Raw genomic sequence first — 24,726 nt, 5'->3', positions numbered from 1 at the left:
TTGCTCAGACGTGGTCTCTCTCTCTCTTTCTAGGCCCAACTCTGCAAAAAAACGTCATTGCCCTCTTCCCTGTGTGGAACATGACATTCAGGGATGAAGGTCTCTCTGGCAGCGTGGGGCATGGCTCCCAGGGATGAGTCTGGTCCTGGCACCATGGGCTCAACAATGCCGTCTGGACCAAGGGGGTGGGGGAAGAGATGTAATAAAAGTATGCATCAGTGGCCAAGAGAGATCAAAAGGAGTTGAAAGGCTATTCTTGGAGGCTACTCTTATCTAAACTTCAGTTAGATAGTGCTGATTGCTCTGGTCTGCTAAACCCCAACCAATATCACTCCTGTTGAGTCTTTTTTTTTTTTTAACTTTTTTTTATTAATTAAAAAAAATTAACAAACAAAACATTAAGATATCATTCCATTCTATATATGAAATCAGTGATTCTTAATATCATCACATAGTTTCATATTCATCATTTCTTAGAACATTTGCATCGACTTAGAAAAAGAAATAAAAAGACAACAGAAAAAGAAATAAAACGATAATAGAGAAAAAAAAGATTATACATACCATACCCCTTACCCCTCGCTTTCATTTACAACTAGCATTTCAAACTAAATTTATTTTAACATTTGTTCCCCCCTATTATTTATTTTTATTCCATATTTTCTACTCTTCTATTGATACAGTAGCTAAAAGGAGCATCAGACACAAGGTTTTCACATTCACAGAGTCTCATTGTGAAAGCTATATCATTGTTCAATCATCATAAAGAAACATGGCTACTGGAACACAGGTCTACATTTTCAGGAAGTTCCCTCCAGCCTCTCCACTACATCTTGAACAACAAGGTGATATCTACTTAATGCGTAAGAATAACCTCCAGGATAACCTCTCGACTCTGTTTGGAATCTCTCAGCCACTGACACTTAGTCTCATTTCACTCTTCCCCCTTTTGGTCGAGAAGGTTCTCTCAATCCCTTGCTGTTAATTCTCAGTTCATTCTAGGGTTTTTCTCAGTCCTATGATGCTGAGTCTCAGCTCATTCCAGGATTTCTGTCCCACGTTGCCAGGAAGGTCCACACCCCTGGGAGTCACATCCCATGCAGAGAGGGGGAGGGTGGTGAGACTGCTCGTCATGTTGGCTGGAGAGAGAGGCCACATCTGAGCAACAACAGAGGCTCTCTTGAGGGTGACTCTTAGGCCTAAATTTTAAGTAGACTTGACCTATCCTTTGTGGGGTTAAGTTTCATGTGAACAAACCCCAAGACTGGGGGCTCAGCCTATAGCTTTGGTTGTCCACACTACTTGTGAGAATATCAAGAATTCAACTTGGGGAAGTTGAATTTCTCTCCACTCCCACCATTCCCCGAAAGGGGCTTGCAAATACTTTACCAGTCACTGATCAAATCATTCTGGGATTCATCGGGGCATCACTCTGGACAAACCAACAAAATCTCATGTCCTACCTGAGATTCCAAGTATTTATGGCATTCAATCAAACTATCTACATGAGTTATATTAGGAAATGCTCTAGTCAAAATATAAATTTTGTAACAAATAAACATTTTTGCTTTAGTCTCACACATAAGGTGACACTTTAAAGAATTAATTATCATCTATTTTCAGCACCCTGCAATAATGACATTCCTTTGTTCTTCCTCATGCAAAAACATTTTTAAAATTTGTACATTGTACATTTCCCTATTATTATACACTCTAGGCATTCCTAGACTATACCGTCTCAATCTTTAACATCTATCTTTCTTTCTGATTTCATTTATGTCCCCAGCCCTCCTCCCTCTATCATTCTCACAGGTAGCTTCATTCAGTGTTTTAACATAATTATATTACAGTTAGGTAGTATTGTGCTGTACATTTCTGAGTTTTTGTATCCAATCCTGTTGCACAGTCTGCATCCCTTCAGCTCCAATTACCCAATATCTTACCCTGTTTCTATCTCCTGATGGTCTCTGTTACCAACGACATATTCCAAGTTTATTCACTAATGTCAGTTCATATCAGTGAGACCATACAGTACTTGTCCTTTAGTTTTTAGCTAGTCTCACTCAGCATAATGTTCTCAAGGTCCATCCATGTTGTTACATACTTCAAAAGTTTATTCTGTCTTAAAGCTGCATAATATTCCATCGTATGTATATACCACAGTTTGTTTAGCCACTCGTCTGTTGATGGACATTTTGGCTGTTTCCATCTCTTTGCAATTGTAAATAATGCTGCTATAAATATTGGTGTGCAAGTGTCCGTTTGTGTCTTTGCCCTTAAGTCCTCTGAGTAGATACCTAGCAATGATATTGCTGGGTCATATGGCAAATCTATATTCAGCTTTTTGAGGAACCGCCAAACTGCCTTCCACAGTGGTTGCACCATTTGACATTCCCACCAACAGTGAATAAGTGTGCCTCTTTCTCCACATCCTCTCCAGCACTTGTCATTTTCTGTTTTGTTGATAATAGCCATTCTGGTGGGTGTGAGATGATATCTCATTGTGGTTTTGATTTGCATTTCTCTAATGGCCAGGGACATTGAGCATCTCTTCATGTGCCTTTTGGCCATTTGTATTTCCTCTTCTGAGAAGTGTCTGTTCAAGTCTTTTTCCCATTGTGTAATTGGATTGGCTGTCTTTTTGTTGTTGAGTTGAACAATCTCTTTATAAATTCTGGATACTAGACCTTTATTTGATATGTCGTTTCCAAATATTGTCTCCCATTGTGGAGGCTGTCTTTTTACTTTCTTGATGGGGTTCGTTGATGCACAAAAGTGTTTAATTTTGAGGAGCTCCCATTTATTTATTTCGTTCGTCAGTGCTCTTGCTTTAGGTGTAAGGTCCATAAACCCGCCTCCAATGATAAGATTTATAAGATATTTCCCTACATTTTCCTCTAACTGTTTTATGGTCTTAGACCTAATGTTTAGATCTTTGATCCATTTTGAGTTAACTTTTGTATAGGGTGTGAGATACGGGTCCTCTTTCATTCTTTTGCATATGGATATCCAGTTCTCTAGGCACCATTTATTGAAGAGACTGTTCTGTCCCAAATGAGTTGGCCTTACTGCCTTATCAAAGATCAAATGTCCATAGATGAGAGGGTTTATATCTGAGCATTCTATTCGATTCCATTGGTCAATATATCTATCTTTATGCCAGTACCATGCTGTTTTGACCACTGTGGCTTCATAATATGCCTTAAAGTCAGGCAGCATGAGACCTCCAGCTTCGTTTTTTTCCCTCAAGACAATTAAGGGAATTAGCAATTCGGGGCACCCTGCCCTTCCAGATAAATTTGCTTATTGGTTTTTCTATTTCTGAAAAGTAAGTTGTTGGGATTTTTACTGGTAGTGTGTTGAATCTGTAAATCAATTTAGGTAGAATTGACATCTTAACTATATTTAGTCTTCCAATCCATGAACATGGTATGCCCTTCCATCTATTTAGGTCTTCTGTGATTTCTTTTAACAGTTTCTTGTAATTTTCTTTGTATAGGTCTTTTGTCTCTTCAGTTAAATTTATTCCTAAATATTTTATTCTTTTAGTTTCAATTATAAATGGAATTCGTTTCTTGATTTCCCCCTCAGATTGTTCATTACTAGTGTATAGAAACACTACAGAATTTGAATGTTGGTCTTGTAACCTGCCACTCTGCTGTACTCGTTTATTTGCTCTAGTAGTTTTGCTGTGGATTTTTCAGGGTTTTTGACATATAGTATCATATCATCTGCAAACAGTGACAGTTTTACTTATTCCTTTCCAATTTTGATGCCTTGTATTTCTTTTTCTTGTCTAATTGCTCTGGTTAGAACTTCCAACACGATGTTGAATAACAGTGGTGATAGTGGACATCCTTATCTTGTTCCTGATCTTAGGGGAAAAGCTTTCAATTTTTCCCCATTGGGGATGATATTAGCTGTGGGTTTTTCATATATTCCCTTTATCATTTTAAGGAAGTTCCATTGTATTCCTATCCTTTGAAGTGTTTTCAACAGGAAAGGATGTTGAATCTTGTCAAATGCCTTCTCTGCATCAATTGAGATGATCATGTGATTTTTCTGCTTTGATTTGTTGATATGGTGTATTACATTAATTGATTTTCTTATGCTGAACCATCCTTGCATACCTGGGATGAGTCCTACTTGGTCATGATATATAATTCTTTTAATGTGTTGCTGGATTCTATTTGCTAGAATTTTGTTGAGGATTTTTGCATCTATATTCATTAGAGAGATTGGTCTGTAGTTTTCTTTTTTTGTAATATCTTTGCCTGGTTTTGGTATGAGGGTGATGTTGGCTTCATAGAATGAACTAGGTAGCTTTCCCTCCACTTCAATTTTTTTGAAGATTTTGAGCAGGGTTGGTACTAATTCTTTCTGGAACGTTTGGTAGAATTCACATGTGAAGCCATCTGGTCCTGGACTTTTATTTTTGGGAAGCTTTTTAATGACTGACTCAATTTCTTTGCTTGTGATTGGTTTGTTGAGGTCATCTATTTCTTCTTGAGCCAAAGTTGGTTGTTCATGACGTTCTAGGAAGTTGTCCATTTCATCTACATTGTTGTATTTATTAGCATAAAGTTGTTCGTAGTATCCTGTTATTACCTCCTTTATTTCTGTGAGGTCAGTGGTTATGTCTCCTCTTCCATTTCTGATCTTATTTATTTGTGTCCTCTCTCTTCTTCTTTTTGTCAATCTTGCTAAGGGCCCACCAATCTTATTTATTATCTCATAGAACCAACATCTGGTTTTATTGATTTTCTCAATTGTTTTCATGTTCTCAATTTCATTTATTTCTGCTCTAATCTTTTTTATTTCTTTCCTTTTGCTTGCTTTGGGGTTAGTTTGCTGTTCTTTCTCCAGTTCTTCCAAGTGGACAGTTAATTCCCGAATTTTTGCCCTTTCTTCTTTTTTGATACAGGCATTTAGGGCAATAAATTTCCCTCTTAGCACTGCCTTTCCTACACTCCATAAGTTTTGATATGTTATGTTTTCATTTTCATTCGCCTCGAGATATTTACTGATTTCTCTTGTAATTTCTTCCTTGACCCACTGCTTGTTTAAGAGTGTGTTGTTGAGCCTCCACGTATTTGTGAATTTTCTGGTGCTCTGCCTTTTATTGGTTTCCAACTTCATTCCTTTATGATCCGAGAAAGTGTTGTGTATGATTTCAATCTTTTTAAATTTGTTGAGACTTGCTTTCTGACCCAGCATATGGTCTAATCTTTGAGAATGATCCATGAGCACTTGAGCAAAAGGTGTATCCTATTGTTGTGGGGTGTAATGTTCTATAAATGTCTGTTAAGTCTACCTCATTTATTGTAATATTCAACTTCTCTGTTTCTTTATTGATCCTCTGTCTAGATGTTCTGTCCATTGATGAGAGTGGGGAATTGAAGTCTCCAACTATTATGGTATATGTGTCTATTTCCCTTTTCAGTGTTTGCCTCACGTATTTTGGGGCATTCTGGTTTGGTGCATAAATATTTATGATTGTTATGTCTTGTTTAATTGTTCCTTTTATTAGTACATAGTATCCTTCCTTGTCTCTTTTAACTGTTTTACATTTGAAGTCTAATTTGTTAGATATTAGTATAGCTACTCCTGCTCTTTTCTGGTTGTTATTTGCATGAAATATCTTTTCCCAACCTTTCACTTTCAACCTATGTTTATCTTTGGGTCTAAGATGTGTTTCCTGTAGACAGCATATAGAAGGATCCTGTTTTTTAATCCATTCTGCCAGTCTATGTCTTTTGATTGGGGAGTTCAATCCATTAACATTTAGTGTTATTACTGTTTGGGTAGTACTTTCCTCTACCATTTTGCCTTTTGTATTATATATGTCATATCTAATTTTCCTTCTTTCTACACTCTTCTCCACACCTCTCTCTTCTGTCTTTTCGTATCAGTCTCTAGTGCTCCCTTAGTATTTCTTGCAGAGGTGTTCTCTTGGTCACAAATACTCTCAGTGACTTTTTGTCTGAAAATGTTTTAATTTCTCCCTCATTTTTGAAGGACAGTTTTGCTAGGTACAGAATTCTTGGTTGGCAGTTTTTCTCTTTTAGTAATTTAAATATATCATCCCACTGTCTTCTTGCCTCCATGGTTTCTGCTGAGAAATCTACACATAGTCTTATTGGGTTTCCCTTGTATGTGATGGATTGCTTTTCTCTTGCTGCTTTCAAGATCCTCTCTTAGTCTTTGACCTCTGACATTCTGATTAGTAAGTGTCTTAGAGAACGTCTATTTGGATCTATTCTCTTTGGGGTGCGCTGCACTTCTTGGATCTGTAATTTTAGGTCTTTCATAAGAGTTGGGAAATTTTCAGTGATAATTTCTTCCATTAGTTTTTCTCCTCCTTTTCCCTTCTCTTCTCTTTCCAGGACACCCACAACATGTATATTTGTTTGCTTCATATTATCATTCAATTCCCTGAGTCCCTGCTCATATTTTTCCATTCTTTTTCCTATAGTTTCTGTTTCTTTTTGAATTTCCGATGTTCCATCCTCCAGTTCACTAATCCTAATCTCTGTCTCTTGAAATCTACCATTGTAGGTTTCCATTGTTTTCTTCATCTCTTCTACTGTGCCTTTCATTCCCATAAGTTCTGTGATTTGTTTTTTCAGATTTTCCATTTCTTCTTTTTGTTCATTCTTTGCCTTCTTCATGTCCTCCCTCAATTCATTGATTTGGTTTTTGATGAGGTTTTCCATTTCTGTTCGTATATTCTGAATTAATTGTTTCAGCTCCTGTATCTCATTTGAACTATTGGTTTGTTCCTTTGACTGGGCCATATCTTCAATTTTCCTGGTGTGATTTGTTATTTTTGCTGGTGTCTAGATATTTAATTACCTTAATTAGTTTATTCTGGAGATTTCTTTCACTTATCTTACCTAGGGTTTTCTTGCTAGATGAGTTTGTTATCTATCTGTTTTTTGACCTTCAGTTCAGCTTTTTCTGGGCCTCTAGCTTAAGTTTTGTTTAACAGAAGGTAATTTTTCAGTTCTTGTTTTCTTGTTTCTTGTCCTGCTTGTAAGGTGCATTTTCCTTCCCCACCCTTAGGAGGGTCTACATAGGTATTACAGACTCCAGCCAGGTTTTCCCGGACTAAACTGGCCTCCTATCAGGGGGAAGGAGTCACCTGTGTCAGTTTTCCCTGAGGGTGAGACCCAGCAGGTTAAAAGACTTTCCTGTGATGTCTCTCGGCTCTGCTTTTCTTATCCTGCCCAGTATGTGGTGCTTGTCTGCCTGCTGGTCCCACCAGCAAAAGATGTTGTGGCTCCTTTAACTTTGGAAGGCTCTCCCTGCTGGGGGCGTGGTGGAGACATAGGAGAGTTTGTAGGCTGGATTTAATGGCTTCCAATTGCCTAGCCCTGGGGTCTGAATTCCTTGAGAGAGGGATTCCACCTAAATTGGGCTTCACCCCTCCCCTGGGGAACAGGTGGGAGACAGCCCTGTAAGCAGTCTGTTTCTGCCTATGCCTGGGGCAGTTGCAGCCCGAGTAGTCCTGCCACTGAATCCAGAGGCAGCCAAGCCTCGGTAGAAACAGCCACAAAAACTTCCGTTTCATCCACTTTCCTCTTTTTCGGTTAGCCCAATAAGCGACCTCTGCCTTGACCAGGTTCACCTTAGCTGGGGGCCTATTTTTAGTAGTCAGAATTTGTTTATTTATGCCACAATTGGTGTTTGGTTGGACTCAGTCCTTGCTACTGTTAGAGTCTCTTTCCTTTCCCTCTGGGAAGCCGCCTGTGGGGGAGGGGCACCAGCCGCCGCAGCTTGGGGAACTCACGGTTCCGGAGACTCGCAGCCAGTCCAGCTGGTCCAGACTGGGGTACGCTGTGTGTCCGGTCACTATCGTGGCTCCGGGAGCTGTTCTGTACTGTTTCTGGTTATTTAGTAGTTGTTCTCCTGTTGACTCTTGAGAACACCTACGGCTCAAACTGAGACTCTATAAAGGTTTCATGCACTAAGTTTGCTTTCCTGGAACCTATAATTCCAGAACAGTTCCTAAGTCAGATAAATCCTGAAACTCAGAGGGACCAGCTTCTCCAAGATTATCAATTAATTATACCCTCTTATCCTTTCGTGTTGACAACCCTTCTCAACATGAAAAAAGTCAGAATGGGCACTGCCCAAAGATCCCTATAGACTGGGAGAAGTATCAAAGAAGAAGAAGGAGGTATAACAGAGAGAATAGCACTTGGCAAACAAGTATGACTGCTGAATCACTACATGAAAATTCCTTCCAGCTTCCAGTGTTTAGGAACAGTTAGAAAGAAAAATCTGAGATGGTAGAATAAGTAGCCCATGACAAACTCTATGATTTAACCTGTAACTACTTGTTGAAGTGTGTTTTGAAAATTGTTGCTTTTTTTCTTTCTTTGCTTTGTATATGTTATATTTTACAATAAAAAAAAGTTAAAGAAAAAAAAAAACAGACCAGAACCTGAGAGGAAGGCTCTTCATTCTTCGGCATTTATACATACAAGAGAAATAAAAACATTTACTCATGTGAAGAAAAAAATAAATGGACAGACAAGGATCAGAAGTCACCAAGAGGCTAAAATTAAAGTAAGCAAAATTGGAACTTGGAGGAAAATGAGACAACAATAGAAGAAAATGTCATTAAAAAATCCCTCATCCTCATAGAAATATGGCACAGCACAATGCACTCATGAAAAAGCAACAAGACGCTATTAAAAAGAACATGAAAGAGCTAGAGGACATGAAAGAGCTCCTAAAAATTAAAACTGTAATAGTAGAAATTGAAACTTAAATAGAACAGAAGATAAAGTTGAAAGACTCTGCCAGAATATAAAACAAAAAGATAAATAGATCCAGGAGAAAAAAAAAACAGACGAAAAAATAGAGGATAAAATCAGGAGGTCTACCAGCCATATAAAAGCTGTCCCTGAAACACACACACATACAAACAAACACACACACACACACACACACACACACACAAACAACTTAGAGGGAATAAATTATGAATGAAAAACAAACAAAAAGATCATAAGGGGACATCAATAGAAACTAGTATCAGAATATCAAGAATTTAAAAAATAACCCTGTAATCTTTGTGAGATAAAATACAAACACAAAGGATTAGGAATTAGAATGGCACTAGACTTCTCAAACAGCAACACTAGAAGTTAGAAGACAATGGCCCCAAGACTTCAAAGATCAAGGAAAATTGATTTTCAATCCAGAGTTCTAAAATATGCCAAATTACTTCTCATATGGATAGAATAGATGTATTCAGACATGTAAGGTATCCAAAATTTACTTCCTATGCACCTTTCTCAGTAAGCTACTGGAGAATGTGCTCTACCCAAATGAGACAGTAAACCAGGACAAAGACAGACATGAGATCCAGAAAACAGAGTCCAACACAGGAGAGAAGAAAAGGAAATTTCTATGATGATACTAAAGGGAAGCCCCAGGGAGCAAACACTCCAAAATTTTTTTGGGGGGGGAGGCTGTACATGGTCCAGGAATCGAACCTAGGTCTCCTGCATGGAAGGCGAGCATTCTACCACTGAACCACCTATGCACCCAAACACTCCAAATTTTAGTATGAAGAGGAAGGGTTCTAAAAAGGATATCTCCAAAAATATCCTTTTTTTTCTTATCTTTCTCTTATTTTTGAGATAAGTTGCTGTTAAGACTTCTCAAACAGCAACACTAGAAGTTGGAAACACATCTCTGATGTGTTTTCTTGTATACGAGGACTTTTATAACTCTTACCAGAGTTTACACTTAATTATAGGTACAAAGGAAACTAATAAAGAAGAGAGACAATTTTTAAATCCAGGAAAAAGCAAAAAGTTGTCCAAGAAAGACCTATAATCATAAAAATACTACATTACTCAGCTATGAATATTTTCATAGTCATAACAGTATAAACATGGATATAAAATGTAAAATTGTACTGTATATCAGGAATGGAAGTGTGTGGACTTGGACACAAGAAAGTGAAATCATCCTCTATGGTAGGAAGCCAAGAGATAACATCTAAAATGAAAACAGTCAAGAAATAGCAATATAACCATTTTCTTTAGAAAATGGGAGACAAATGCCAGAAATTACAAAATAGCTGAAGTGGAAGGGGCATGGGATTTCAGGGTGAAGAGGGACCCATCATGGGCTGATGTTTGAGGAAAACTGCATAATACTACATGATTTTTAAAAACTATGTACATTTTTATTACACTGATAAAAAAATGAAAATTAAAACTTAAAAAAGTTATACAAACCACTCTGTATTTGGCTTATTGAAAGTTAATTGTTAATCTAATTTCCCAATACAATGTTCCAAAAAGCCTTTTCAGACCTATGTGCTAAATTTGAAACCAATGTTTACTTCCTTTTTCCTGAGACTCCCTTAACAGTGTCCCACACTGCCTTTGCTTGCCTTGCTTCTTACTCAACATTTCTCCCATGACTTTTCTTCCATCCCTTCCTTAAATGATGGTTGACCAGAGACCCATCCTCATTTTACATTCTTTCCTCAGTTGAACCCATCTTACTTTTCATGGCTTCAAATATTCTCAAGTCTATATGTAGACCAGGTATCTCTTATAAAGTTTGGACTAACATATACAACTTCCTACTGGACAATTAAACTTTGATTATCCAACTGGTACTTCAAAGTACTTATGTCCCAAACTGACCCAATCACTTTTACATATAAGCCTGCTCTTCCTTATGGACTTTCTAGTGAAATTAGTAGTACTAATCTACCCTATTGTTTAAGCTATAAATCTGGAGGTTAACCTTGACTCCTCTTTCTCCCTTACCTACATTACCCAATTAATCAGCAAAGCTTGCCAATTTTGCTTCATGTTTTTTGACATCTATCACTTCCCTGGTTCCAGCCTTATTCTCCACCCCCCCCATCTAAACTTCTACAGCCCTTTTAAACTAGCCTATGGCCTCAGTCCTGATCCCCTCAAATGTATCTTCAACATAACCATACAGTGAACAGATCTATCTGAAATGCAAATATGACCATTTCAATTACCTGCTAAACTCTATCAATGACTCCCAACTGCCTACAAGATTAAGTCCAAATTTCTGAGCATGGCACACAAAGCACCCTGTGACTTGGCCTCTGCCTACCTCTACAGCCTCATCTTACACTGTGTAACCTTACCAATGACACCAAACTCCTTGGTCGTTCCTTGCACACACTATCTTTTTCACAACTCTGCCTTTATCATGTTGCTCCTTAGCCTAGAATGCCCTCCCTAATTAATTTCCAGTCAAGCCTTAAAGATGAGCTTAGGTGACCTCTCCCCAAGGAAACCTTCCATGACCTCCCAGGTAGGGTTAGGTACCCTCCTCTGTGGTACCATGTTTCTCTATGCTGTTAAGATTGCTGTCCCTCTATGTGTCCTTCTCACTAGACAATGAGTTCCTTCTGTATTCCTGATGCCTAATATAATGCCTGGAATGTACTGTATACTCAGATGATCTCCAATTGGTTGAATTAATGCATCATCTCGGACAGTCCACTTAAAGAGCCAATATACATAAACAAAATATAATCAGGGTTATGATACTATTAACTAAAGAATTATTAGTTTCTACTTTACAGATATAAGGTAGAACTTCATAATAGTTCTATCCAGATTTGGATCTTGGGGAAGTGTAAATTCCATTCCAAAAACAGGGCTAATTTTGCAGGGATATTATAATATGGAATAAAGAACTAGATAGGTTATTTCACTATATGGCATTTAAAGATTCTTCAAACACAAAAATTCATTCTATATAATGTATTTGAGAGGAAGTTTTTTTAAACCCTATATTTTATTATTAAAAGAAGCACACTTCTTTGAAGAGCCATAATGCCCAAGACACCATTGAATGAATTTTAGGGACTTCAAAAGACAAGCCATCTTACTTACTGGCATTTGCAGCTTCTTTAATTTCTTTCAGTATTTCAGCTTCCATGGCAGGGTTATTGCAGATATCAACCCAAGTTCCTTCTACCCCTTTCTGCTGTGCCAAAAGAGTTAACCTTTTCTGATTAGGGACCACAAAACTGATCACATAGGACTGATCACTAAAATCAAACAAAATAGAAATTGGAACATTGAGAACAATTATTTATAAATTACTCAAAGAAACAATACAGTACAGAAAAAGCCAAATATATATTTTTTCTTATTTGATAAAGTTTAATTAAGAAATAATAAAGATCATAATAACAAATACATATTGCCACATAAAGAAAAGGGTTCAATCTCTCAGGCTTTTAATTTACAAAGACCTGGGTTCAAAACTGATATCAACATGTAGCAGTTATGTTACCATCTTGGGAAAATTATGCTAAATGAATAGATATTGAATGAAACAACTTCTGTGGCATAGCCAAATATTAACAAAATATAGTAGGTGTTCAATAAATAGTTAAAATATCTGGATTATCTCAACTGATCTTTAAACTACTGAATTCAAGTACTTTCAGAAATGTATAACATTTTCCAAAACTGATGACTATTCCAAGAAGAATTTGAGATTACCCTTAAGATTATATATAGTCTTATATATATATATATATATATAAGAGTTTGAAACTGTTTGCTAATCACCCTTTTAGTGTAAGTATATGAAACACAAAGTTCAACTTTTGAAAGTTACCTTTTGGCAAAAGCACAGATGTTGTCAATAAGTGGACAGTTCTTCAGTGCAGCCTCTACTTTCCCAAGAGATACATATTCTCCTGCTTGCAACTTTACCAGATCTTTCTTACGATCTAGAAGTCAGGAAGAATGTTAAGTTATCCACCGTTCATTTACTAATGTATGTACAATTCTGATTTTCTTTGAATCTCTTTGCCTTGATCTTTATTTACAACGGTACTTCTTTTAGGGGTGCAATGGTAGTTCAGTGGTAGAATTCTCAACTGCCATGCAGGGGACTAGAGTTCAATTCCCAGCGCATGCACTAGCCCCACAAAAAATTCAACAAACGGTGCTGCAATAATGGGATAGTCACAGGGAAAAAGAAAGTATGCTCCCACCATGCAGTATATATATATAAAAAAGGTACTTTTTTTAAAATCTTGTTATATATAATGCTTGCTCATACACATCAGTTAAAAAGAAAATGCAAAATGCTACATCCTATACCCAAGCCTTTAACATCTTAATCATAATCTTAAATATTATAATGAAGTTATTAGAAGGAACAAAGATTTTGGAGCATTTTTTTTGAATTGCAGCTCTGTTCATTACTTGCTATGTGACTCTAGGCATGACAGCTAATCTCTAACTCTCAATTTTATCAGAAATAATGAGGCCTACCTCAAACAGGCATGTAGCACAATGTCTGGCATGCAGAACATGCTCAACAAATAGTAATTCACCCTTTTCCATATTTCACATCATTTTGCTAAAATGACAGTGCTCTAAGAAAGTGCTGGCACAGGATAACACAGCTTATATAATCATCAGGTTGCTAGAACCTTTGTGTGAGTGCTGATATGACTATCTATATATTGGGAGCCCACCCTATATGCTCAGGAAACAACCTGTAATTCCAGAGAAATTAAGAATCAAGGGAGAAAAAAAAAGGATTACCAGTTCTAGACTGGACCATGTTTCCTGGAAATTTCCCCCGAAGATAAGACTTCCCAATGGGCTGCAGAAACAACCTTCCTAGGAAATTTCTAACTAAATTCAGGCCATGTGAGCTCTAGCGGCAGACTGCAAGGGGTCACGAGATGGGATAGGGGAAACTTTTATGTCTCGAAAAAGATCTGACAGTGATCGTGCAGAATAGTTCTTATCAGCCAGTCAATTTTTATTCTAACATTTGCCTGATTAAAAATGATTAGCATTTAGGGCCCATTTTAGAGAAGCTTTTTGAACTTGAAGGTCTCCTTCAGTAGGCCCCAAAATGGCAATGTCATAGCAACCGGCACTTTCAGAGTAACAGACTAGTATTGAGAGTTTATATCATCCTTTTCTAAAATTCAGGGTTAGTTAGAGCCATATAGATGGCCACCAGAAAAAAAAAATTTTCTCTTAGATGGGGAGGGAAACTGACTACAGGGGTCATATCAGGTAAGAGTAAAATGATAAGGTGGAGGAAGGCCTAGAATAGGTATGGTACAGTAGATAATTATACAGAACTACATGTGGTTGACCAAAAAATACCTCTTCTGACTTCTTTTGCTTTCTCATTACCAATCTGCTGCTTTCCTGCCCATTTCCCCACCCCTGTTGCTGCTGCTGCTTCTGTTACTCCTACTATCTACCAAGTATAGATATTGCTTTAAACACTGTATATATGTCAATGCCTTTAATCCTCATAACAACCCTATGAAGTTGGTATTGTTATCTCTATTTTACAGATGGGAAGGCACAGATATAAACTGAATAACTTGTCCAAAGGTTGAAAAATGGAACCATCAACCCTATTAATGACCCCACCAATATTACCTGTCATACATATTGAAGTTATTAAAAGCAAAAAAAAACAAACAAAAAAACCACACAAAAAGAGAATACACTGACCAATAATCTGTAAACATCCATCGGGATGGAATTCTCCAATATCGCCAGTGCAAAACCACCTTTGACCATTTTCATCCACAGAATAATCCTCTGCTGTTTTCTCTTCATTTTTAAAATATCCCATGGAGATATTCTGTCCACCAATTACGATTTCTCCTCTGGGATTTGGCTTGTCATGAACTGTATAACCACCTGGTAATCACAAATTAGTTAATATTCTAAAACAAAACTGACATTCATTAATTCTTAAATATCCTAATATTTTCTCTGCTGGTCAATTTTACATCACTTTATGTAAGAATATTAATTTATATTTACTCAGATTTATGTGAGGATAGTGACCGCTTGCTGGGTGTGATTTCAGAAGTGCCCAGGAAGGCTCAATGAGAATCGTCACCAAGAACCACCCATCCCAAACCCTCCCATAACTATAAAGCTAAGAAATGAAATCTTACAATTAGACCATCATTCAGCTTAATGATTTATACAGTATTGGTAAGATAAAATTACCCTCAAGAAGGAGGATTTTAAAAAAATTACTAATACCTTGATATTCATGCATTTCAGATGTTTTCTAAGGAGGTTTTAATTAAAGAGAGCAAGAAGTAAGTGCCTAAGGAAGGCAACACCAATAAATGACAGGAAAGGGAGGCTAGGGGAAATAGGAGGAAAATTTTTTCTTAATTTTGCCCATGGCCAGTCATAACTTTAAAAGCTGACGCACTGAAATAATTGACAATAACTACTGAAACATTTTATCATGACCTCTTTATTAAGGAATAAGCATTACTTTAAGGAAAATACATAAAACCCTGAATTCACAAATTTAGATATTGGTTGGATTTTGTGTCATAAAAGGATTAAAAGCAGAGTTCCTCTCAGCTGTTAACTGTTCTTATAAATTTGAAACTTTTCAATATTCCAACATAACAATTCCCATTACATGTAAATCATAAAGATCATTCCTATTGTATAAAGCAAAGGAGTCTTCATAGCAAGTAAACCTCTCCCAAAAAAAGAGCAAACAGACCTACTCCCAAAAACTGACACTAAAGCACAACACAAGAAAATCAGAAAATAAAAATTAATGGTAAAATTCTCCTTACCAATTTTTACTAAAACATTGTTTCTCTGACTCTATTGCCTAACAAATTACCCAGTACAATAAGACAATTTTGATGCTGATGCCCAATATACAGTATTCTGTTTTTATTTCTTCAGGTTTTTATTATAAAATTGGAAAGGCATTATCTGAGGAAAAAGAAGGAAGAGGACTTAGTCCCAACCTGCAAGACTCCTGGGAATATAATTGGATTTTAAATGTGATTAAAGAAAAAAAAGTTATTTGTTCATAGAGCATTGGCAATAACGTGCATATCAAGAAAGTCACAAAGGAGAAACACCTTTAGAAACTTAGTTTACATCAGATAAAGCCCATTCCTGGGATTTGAACAACCTAAGGAAAATGTCTTCCAAGGTAATTAGTTCTTTTATTTTTAGTCCATGGATTCATCCCAAGGTAATATATCTCCTTTAGTATCTTACATGTTTTAATTACTCTTGCGTCATCTGGTGTGACTAGGCTGTTAATTATTGGTTTATTTAACAATCCATCTTATTGCAGTTGAGGTGCTTATTTAATACCTTTCATAAATTCATTATAGAAAGACTGGTTTACTTTTGCCTTCAGCTGATGTGTAAAAAGATTATCGCCATCACCGAGTTTCAATGTCTGTAAAGTGTAAATTTACTCTAAGTGGCTCATCTCTGCAGTTACATATCAAATTCAACTATATAAGTAGCTAGACAATTGAGTCTCAATTACGAAAGTGTTGCTGAGGTCATGATATAAGAAGTGTGTGTGTGAGCATGTGTGCATACACATACACATAATCAGTTACTCCAACTTCTGAAAATCTGAGGTTTCACTTCCTATCTCAATATGCTCACTAGCAAAGTTGAGCTTCTAACAATAGGGCATACATATCCTCACCTTCTCCAAACCCAGGGAAAGCCCCACCAAGCAATTTTTCTCTCTTTACCATCAAGTAGTCCCAAGTTCAGAATTCTCATGCCTAGATTCTAGAAATTTCCTTTCCTCTTGGGAAACCAAAGATAAAAATTTACTGGTGAAAAAGAAAGCAAAAAACAAGCAGTGACAAAGAATCATTTGGTACTCATGCAACCTAGCACTTTAAAGAAATTAACATCTTAAGGCTCACAGTCGTTTTCAACCTATCTAGTATCACTGGAGATTGTCATAAAATTCTTACCTTCCTGCCAGTCTTTTAGCTTAATTTCACAGCAAATAAGAGGGGCTCCAACCCTGCCAGTGGTGTAGTCAGTAACTATGAAGGAAAAAAGTAACAAAGATATTGGCATACCACATTTCAGATCAGCACTAATATGAGACAAAGAATACTGGAATTAGAGCCAGTGTTTGAAGAATGACAAAAGAAGAAGCCATAGTGAAAGAAAGCACAAAATATGATCATTTTTCAATATTTAAACTCCATTTCAACAGTAAAATTAATTCCAATGTTGTTACACCATTTTTACTTCTTATGATTTTTATTTATTTATTTATTTATTGCATGGGCAGGCATCAGGAATCAAACTCGGGTCTCCAGCATGGCAGGTGAGAATTCTGCCACTGAGCCATTGCTGCACTGCCTGATTATATTTTGGATAATTAAGTACAAAAATCTCTGTTAAAAAAGGAGAACTGAGGCTTTGATTGGCATTCCAACTCTACTACTTCTTAGCTGTATAACTTGGGCAAGTTATTTAACCTCTCTAAACCTCGGTTTCCTCATCTATCAAGTGGGGATAGTAACAGAACCTAGTAAGGATTAAATGAGATGATACACAGACAGTGCTTAACACTTTCTGGAACAAACTAAGAGTTCAATAAATGTCAGCTGCTATTATTAAGTATGATGATAATGATCCTATTATCTTTTAGAAATTTGCAATTATTTCTAGTACTAATCAAGAGTTTTTGGGCAGTCTATTACACCATCAGCATTATATTCAATGTTGTGAGGAAAACATATAAAGGAGAAGGAGCTCCTGCCCTCAGTGAGCTTACAAACAAACTATTGGGAACAAATGTACATGAAACAACTTAAAAAACATTTAAATACTAAACAGTGTGGTACTGATTGGTAAGCACAATAGTACCTGAGAGACCAGAAAGATAAATGTAAAATGAGTTAGTTGGGAAATAATTTATTGAAGAGTTAGGCCTTAAAGGACAACTGTGAACAGTAAGCCAAAGAGCATTATAAGACAAGAGAATTGAAAATGTAGAGATGTAAGAGAAAGAATGCTTGCATGAGAACTACTGAGAAGACTGGACTGTTGAGAAACAAAGCCAGGCGTGTGTATATATATATAGAGAGAGAGAGAAAATAATGGAAAGTAATGATGGACAGGTACAATGGTGACAAATCAGAGAGGTCTCAAAAGCTAGGTAAAGGCAAGTTTAGATTTTATACAGCAGGTATCAACAATGTGTGAGGTGCATCCAAAGACATACAGGATAAATTAGAAATGATATAATATAGGCAGACACAGCAGTTGAAAGCTTTACCTCAGAGCAGTGAGAAGTTATAAAAGGTCAGGTGGCAAAGATGGCACAGAGTGAAAGGGGAAACTAATGAAGAAATAGTAAGACCTGATGAAAGTTAAAGACAATAAAAAATAACCAGATGACTGTAAAGCTTATACCCTAAATTACTTTTAGGATGGTAATACCACTGACACAAACATTTTGGCTATGGGGAGACAGTATAGATAATAGCATTGATGAATGACAGAATAAGCTTGAGGTAAAAGTGAGATAATCCAAGGAAAAACAATCTGATAGCCCAGAGATTCTCAACTGGGGATAATTTTGTCCCCCTGGGTTGACATCTGGCTGTTAAATGCCCTAAAGTAACAGGAGAGCCCCCAAACAAAATAGAATTTTCTGGTTCAAAGTTTTGGTAACTCCAAAGTTGAGAAACCCTACTACAGTCTGTTTTAAAATAAAAAACTGAAAGAAAGCAAGAAGACACAGCAAGTATATAAATTCAAGGGGTAACATAAAAGTCATACTTTAAGCCAAGTTTGCAGTTCTGCAAGGAAGTGAGCATTTAGACCACGGAGACAGAATGTTGAGGAATGACACTGTCATAAGTCATTATAAGACTTAAAAACAAGGTACACATGATATTCTAACTCAAAGTTTATAAAACTAAAATCTAGGTAGGTTTGCATAGAATCAGATATTACTTAAGAGATAACATAAAGTTATCATGGTTTCCAAAGGTAATCCAAATGGATTTTATTAGTAGTGGCTAATGTAGAATGATTTGCCACATTAACAATGCTTACCTTAACTACAGAGGCAGTAAAAACACAGTGGTTACCAGGGGATGTAGGGTAGGAAAGAATAAATAGACAAGAGCACAAGGCAATATTAGGGCAGTGAAATTATTCTGTAAAATATGATAATGGTGAATAAATGACATTATGCATTTGTTAAAATCCATAAACATGTACAACACAAAGACTGCACCCTATTGTAAATCACGGACTTTAATAATTTATCAATAGTGGGTAATCAATCATAACAGATGTACCACACTAATGCAAGATGTTACCAACAGAAGAAACTGTGTATGTGTGGAGGGGGGTATATGGGAACTTTACTTTCTGCTCTATTTTTCTGTAAACCTAAAACTGCACTAAAAAATAAACTCTATAAAAATTTGTTTTGAAAGTTGTGCTGGTTTGAAATGATGTATGGACCCTAGAAAAGCCATGTTTTAATCCTAATCCCATTCGTAATTAGATCATCCCCCTGGAGATGTGATTCAATCAAGAGTGGTTGTTAAGCTGCGTTAGGTGGAGGCATGTCTCCACCCATTTGGGTGGGTCTTGATTGATTTACTGGAGTCCTATAAGAGAGGAAACATTTTGGAGAACGAGAGATTTAGAGAGAGCGGAGAAGAATGACATAGTCATGAGAAGCAGAGAGCCCACAAGCCTGCGACCTTTGGAGAAGAAGAAGGAAAACGCCTCCCGGGGAGCTTCATGAAACAGGAAGCCAGGAGAGAAAGCTAGCAGATGATGCCTTGCTCACCATGTGCTCTTCCAGCTGAGAAAGAAACTGTGACTGTGTTCACCATGTGCCTTCCCACTTGAGAAAGAAACCCTGAACTTCATTGGCCTTCTTGAACCAAGGAATCTTTCTCTGGATGCCTTTGATCGGACATTTCTATAGACTTGCTTTAATTGGGACATTTTCTTGGCCTTAGAACTGTAAACTAGCAACTTATTAAATTCCCCTTTTTAAAAGCCATTCCATTTCTCGTATATTGCATTCCGGCAGCAAACTAGAACAAAAGTGCTTTACCTTCAGTAACTGTCCCAGCACCACATGATTCTGTCAATCCATAGCCCTGGCCAATTGGACAACAGAAACAGACATTCATGAATCTATGTGTCTGAGGAGACAGCGGTGCTCCACCAGACAGCATCATCCGGACATTCCCTCCTAGCAGAGCCTTCACCTTTTTAAACAGTATTCTGGATAAAAAAAGGGAATACATTATTTTAATAGATACACACACCAACACTATTCTTACTAATATGCTAATTAAGCCCTGGGAAGGATTTTCGCAACATTACTTGAACACCTCAATTTCAGAATCATGATGATAATGAGAGGTTAACAAAGCAATAACTAGTAACACTGAAAAAATGCCAGAAAAAAACTTTTTAAAATGCAGAAGTATATACAGTGCCTGGAAACTGCTTTGACACACAGCAAATGAAAGAAAATGATGATGTCAAAGAAAGAACAAATTTTAAAGTTATCTTTGGAACATTTAATCACCTATTTTATCTCCCTTCCAATGAAATACGGTTCTCCATTCCCACTCCCCAGCCCCACATTTAAAATAAGTATTATATTTTCATATACTTACTACACTGTTTTATGAGTACAATAAATCAGAAGGCTTCATGCAGAATAAATCTAAAGGTAAAGCTCACTTTTTTAGCTAGAAAAAAATACTGTTTTTCAAATATGTTGATTCAAAAGTCTATTCTAGCTTTTCTTCATGACACCAAATTTTATCATTAAATCTGTTGGTTTTTTATTATGATAACATATATATATGTTATATATATATAAACACAACTTTCCCATTTTAATCATTTTTAAGTGTACACTTCAGTGGTATTAATTATATTCACAGTGTTTGCCAACCAATCACCACCATCTATTACATACAATTAAATCTTACATATTCACTCAATTATTAAAATGTATATGCTGGTTTAAAGCTATTATGTACCCCAGAAAAGCCATGCTTTAATCATGGCTTAATTTTGTGGGGGCAGTCATTTTTTTTAAACCTGATTCAATATTGTAGGGTGGAAACTCTTGATTATATTATCTCCACAGAGATGCGATATGCCCAATTGTGGGTATGACCTTTTGATCAGATGGAGATGTGCCCCACCCATTCCAAGTAGGTCTTGATGTTACTGGAGCCCTTTGAAAAAGGAAACATTTTGGATAGAGTTCAGAGCTGAGACAGATGCTTGAAATCAGACAGAGAGGGCTGATGCAGATACTTGAAGAACTGGTAACTTCAGAGACACAGATGTTTGGAGATGCTTGGAGTGCTGACAGACAGAGAAGATGTGTAGACACAGGCAGAGCCCAGCAGAGGTAGCCATGTGCCTTCTCATGAGATGCTAAGCAAGCCCGAACCCAGAGTTGTGTCCCAGAGGAACTGAGTGAAGGCCCACAGGTGCTTAGAGAGGAAATTATTGGCATCAGAAGCTGGAATAATGAACCGGGAATAAGGACCAGCAGATACTAGCCAAGCAATTTCCCAACTATGTTCCGGCCAGATTCAGCCCTTCTTGAGGGAAAGTAACCTCTTTTTGGTGCCTTAATTTGGGCACTTTGACTTCCTTAGAACTGTATACTTGTAATTTATTAAATTCCCTTTTCAAAAGCCGTTCCATTTCTGGTATATTGCATTCCAGCAGCATAACAAACTAATACACTGTAACTGCAAAGATCAAAGTTCAGGGTTCTCTGCTTGCTATATAAGCAATGAGAATTAGAATTGAATGAAAGAGAAATTTGATCTTATTATTGTGGTGGTGACACTCAAATTAAATTAACTTGTCATGTATTTATTCATCTCCCAGATTTAAAGAACTCAAAAAGATTTAAAGGCTCAAACTACAGAGCCCATGAATTGTACTTACAGATTGCAAAGAGGTGCATCATATCCCTTTTTAATCTGTTCCAGTTTATAATCATACCCTATTTTGAACAGAGTTTTCTGAATATAGTTCATCTCTTGTACTTTGCTCATAACATTCTTATAAATTCTATCCATGATTTCCTAAAAGGTAAACAAGATATTCAATATTCTGAAAAGAATAACACCAACACTGAGACAGTCTTTAGTTGCAGATAACTTATTTACAACATTTCAGTTAAAAGCCTTTAGTATAATAGACATATTTATTTCTTTTATTATATAATTAATTTCATTGGCTTTACTTGTTCACTATTTTAAGAAAGACAAGTATAGGGGTTTCTTCAGTTCTTTATATTAAGTTCATCTAAAATTTTAAGAAATGGTCAACCGAAGTGTAGATCATTCATTCAACTCCCAAAGAAAGGAATTTTTTTAAAATTCTCTTATCTCAAATATATTCACTTATTCTGAAACACTAGCAAACATTCCCAACTATGTTAAACTTGATCCTGATGCTTTTCTCTTTTTTACTGCTAACTTCTGACTCTCTCATAGCATGGTAGAGAGCTCTATAGATTCTTAAAAATCTGACATCCTTAAAATTTAGTGATTTGTATTCCATTTTAATAGAAATAAAGTTGAAAAAAAATAATAGAATTCTTTCTCATAGCTATTTAGAAAATTAGGCAAGACCAGGTTTGGGTTATACTGACTCCCAGGTTAATATTTTCAAAACAAAAACCAAACAAATTCAACCCAGATTATCATTAAATGATATTTTCTTGAAATCACTTAGCAGCAAATTAAGAAGAATTATTCCATAAAGCACATTTATTTATAAATACCTAGCTATAAATATTTTAAAATAGCAATTATCAATATAAATTATTCAACTGTGCTATAATAAATAGCTTTATGGATGGCTCTTTCAAAATTAGAATACAGTCACCCGTTTAAAAGGATATATCATTCAAGCATGGTACACTGCTGTTTTCTCTAGTTCCACAAAAGGAATCACCATTATAAAACTGAAACAAGTGTCTAGATCTGTGGTTGAGAAATCCCAGTAGATCCCTAGAAGGACTTTAACATACTTACAGCTATCCCTCCTAAAAAGTGTGTAGGAGACAGATGAGTAAGAACCACTTCCACTGCTCTCAATTTTAAAAATGAGGAAACCACTCCCACTGTTCCTTCCTTCACTATTTACTAGTCATAGGCATGGAAAGGCCCCAGTGAGTAAGAAACACAATAGAGTTGCAACAAATTGACAGGGTTTATTATTAGCTCATCATTTTTAAAATTAAGTGCTTAACAATACTACCTAATTGTAATGTAATTATGTTAAAACATTGAATGAAGCTGCATGTGAGAATGATAGAGGGAGGAGGGCTGGGGACATAAATGTAATCAGAAAGAAAGATGTTAAAGATCGAGATGGTATAATCTAGAAATGCCTAGAGTGCATAATAATAGTGAAATGTACAATGTACAAATTTTTAAAATGTTTTTGCATGAGGAAGAAAAAAGGATTGTCATTATTGCAGGGTGCTGAAAATAGATGCTATCTAATACTTTAAAATGTCATATTATGTGTGAGACTAAAGCAAAAAATGTTTATTTGTTACAAAATTTAGATTTTGACTAGAGCATTTCCTAATATAACTAATGTAGATAGTTTGATTGAATGTCATAAGTACTTAGAATCTCAGGTAGCACATGAGTTTTTGTTGGTTTGTCCAGAGTGATCCCCCGATGAATCCCAGAATGATTTGATCAGTGACTGGAAAAGTATTTGTAAGCCCCCTTTGGGGAATGGTGAGAGTGGGGAGAAATTCAACCTCCCCAAGTTGAATTCTTGATATTCTCACAAGCAGTGTGGACAACCAAAGCTATAGGCTGAGCCCCCAGTCTTGGGGTTTGTTCACATGAAACTTAACCCCACAAAAGATAGGTCAAGTCTACTTAAAATTTAGGCCTAAGAGTCACCCCCAAGAGAGCCTCTTTTGTTGCTCAGATGTGGCCCCTCTCTCCAGTCAATATGACAAGCATTCTCACCACCCTCCCCCTCTCTGTGTGGGACATGACTCCCAGGGGTGTGGACCTTCCTGGCAACATGGGACAAAGATCCTGGAATGAGCTGAGACTCAGCATCATAGGACTGAGAAAAATCCTAGAATGAGCTGAGCATTAACATGAAGAGACTGAGAGAACCTTCTCGACCAAAAGGGGGAAGAGTAAAATGAGGCAAAGTGTCAATGGCTGAGAGATTCCAAACAGAGTCGAGAGGTTATCCTGGAGGTTATTCTTACGCATTAAGTAGATATCACCTTGTTGTTCAAGATGTAGTGGAGAGGCTGGAGGGAATTGCCTGAAAATGTAGTGCTGTGTTCCAGTAGCCATGTTTCCTGATGATGATTGAACAATGATATAGCTTTCACAATGAGACTCTGTGAATGTGAAAACCTTATGTCTGATGCTCCTTTTAGCTATTATATCAACAGAAGAGTAGAATATATGGAATAAAAATAAATAACAGGGGGAACAGATGTTAAAATAAATTCAGTTTGAAATAGTGGTAGGTGAAGGCGAGGGGTAAGGGGTATGGTACGTATAGTTTTTTCTCCATTATCGTTTTATTTCTTTTTCTGTTGTCTTTTTATTTCTTTTTCTAAATCGATGCAAATGTACTAAGAAATGATGAATATGCAACTATGTGATGATATTAAGAATTACTGATTGTATATGTAGAATGGAATGATTTCTAATTGCTTTGTTAGTTTTTTTTAATTAATAAAAAGAAAAAAATTAAGTGCTTAAACAAAATGATCTGTAAAGTGTATTCTACCTTAAAATACTATAACCACATTTCTCACTAGGTAATTTGAATTAGGTTATTTTCATTACTTAAT

The 24,726-nt window shown here is 36.4% G+C and overlaps 1 protein-coding gene across 3 annotated transcripts in view; it reads right to left on the bottom strand.

The window, feature by feature from the left end:
• Positions 1-24,726, bottom strand: part of ACSL4 (acyl-CoA synthetase long chain family member 4) — a 122,041-nt gene that overhangs the window by 22,840 nt on the left and 74,475 nt on the right. For all 3 annotated transcript variants that reach the window (XM_077147066.1, XM_077147065.1, XM_077147064.1), the window contains exons 10-15: positions 21,816-21,955; positions 19,939-20,111; positions 16,808-16,882; positions 14,535-14,726; positions 12,655-12,769; positions 11,919-12,076 (exon numbers count right to left, since the gene is read on the bottom strand). In XM_077147066.1, coding sequence (XP_077003181.1) covers positions 11,919-12,076; positions 12,655-12,769; positions 14,535-14,726; positions 16,808-16,882; positions 19,939-20,111; positions 21,816-21,955 — 853 coding nt within the window. The remainder of the gene's footprint in view (positions 1-11,918; positions 12,077-12,654; positions 12,770-14,534; positions 14,727-16,807; positions 16,883-19,938; positions 20,112-21,815; positions 21,956-24,726) is intronic.

The sequence above is a fragment of the Tamandua tetradactyla genome, chromosome X (assembly GCF_023851605.1).
Source record: "Tamandua tetradactyla isolate mTamTet1 chromosome X, mTamTet1.pri, whole genome shotgun sequence".
Lineage (NCBI taxonomy): Eukaryota > Metazoa > Chordata > Mammalia > Pilosa > Myrmecophagidae > Tamandua > Tamandua tetradactyla.
The sequence above is the reverse complement of the archived record's forward strand: the minus strand, read 5'-3'. Positions and strand labels throughout refer to the sequence as shown.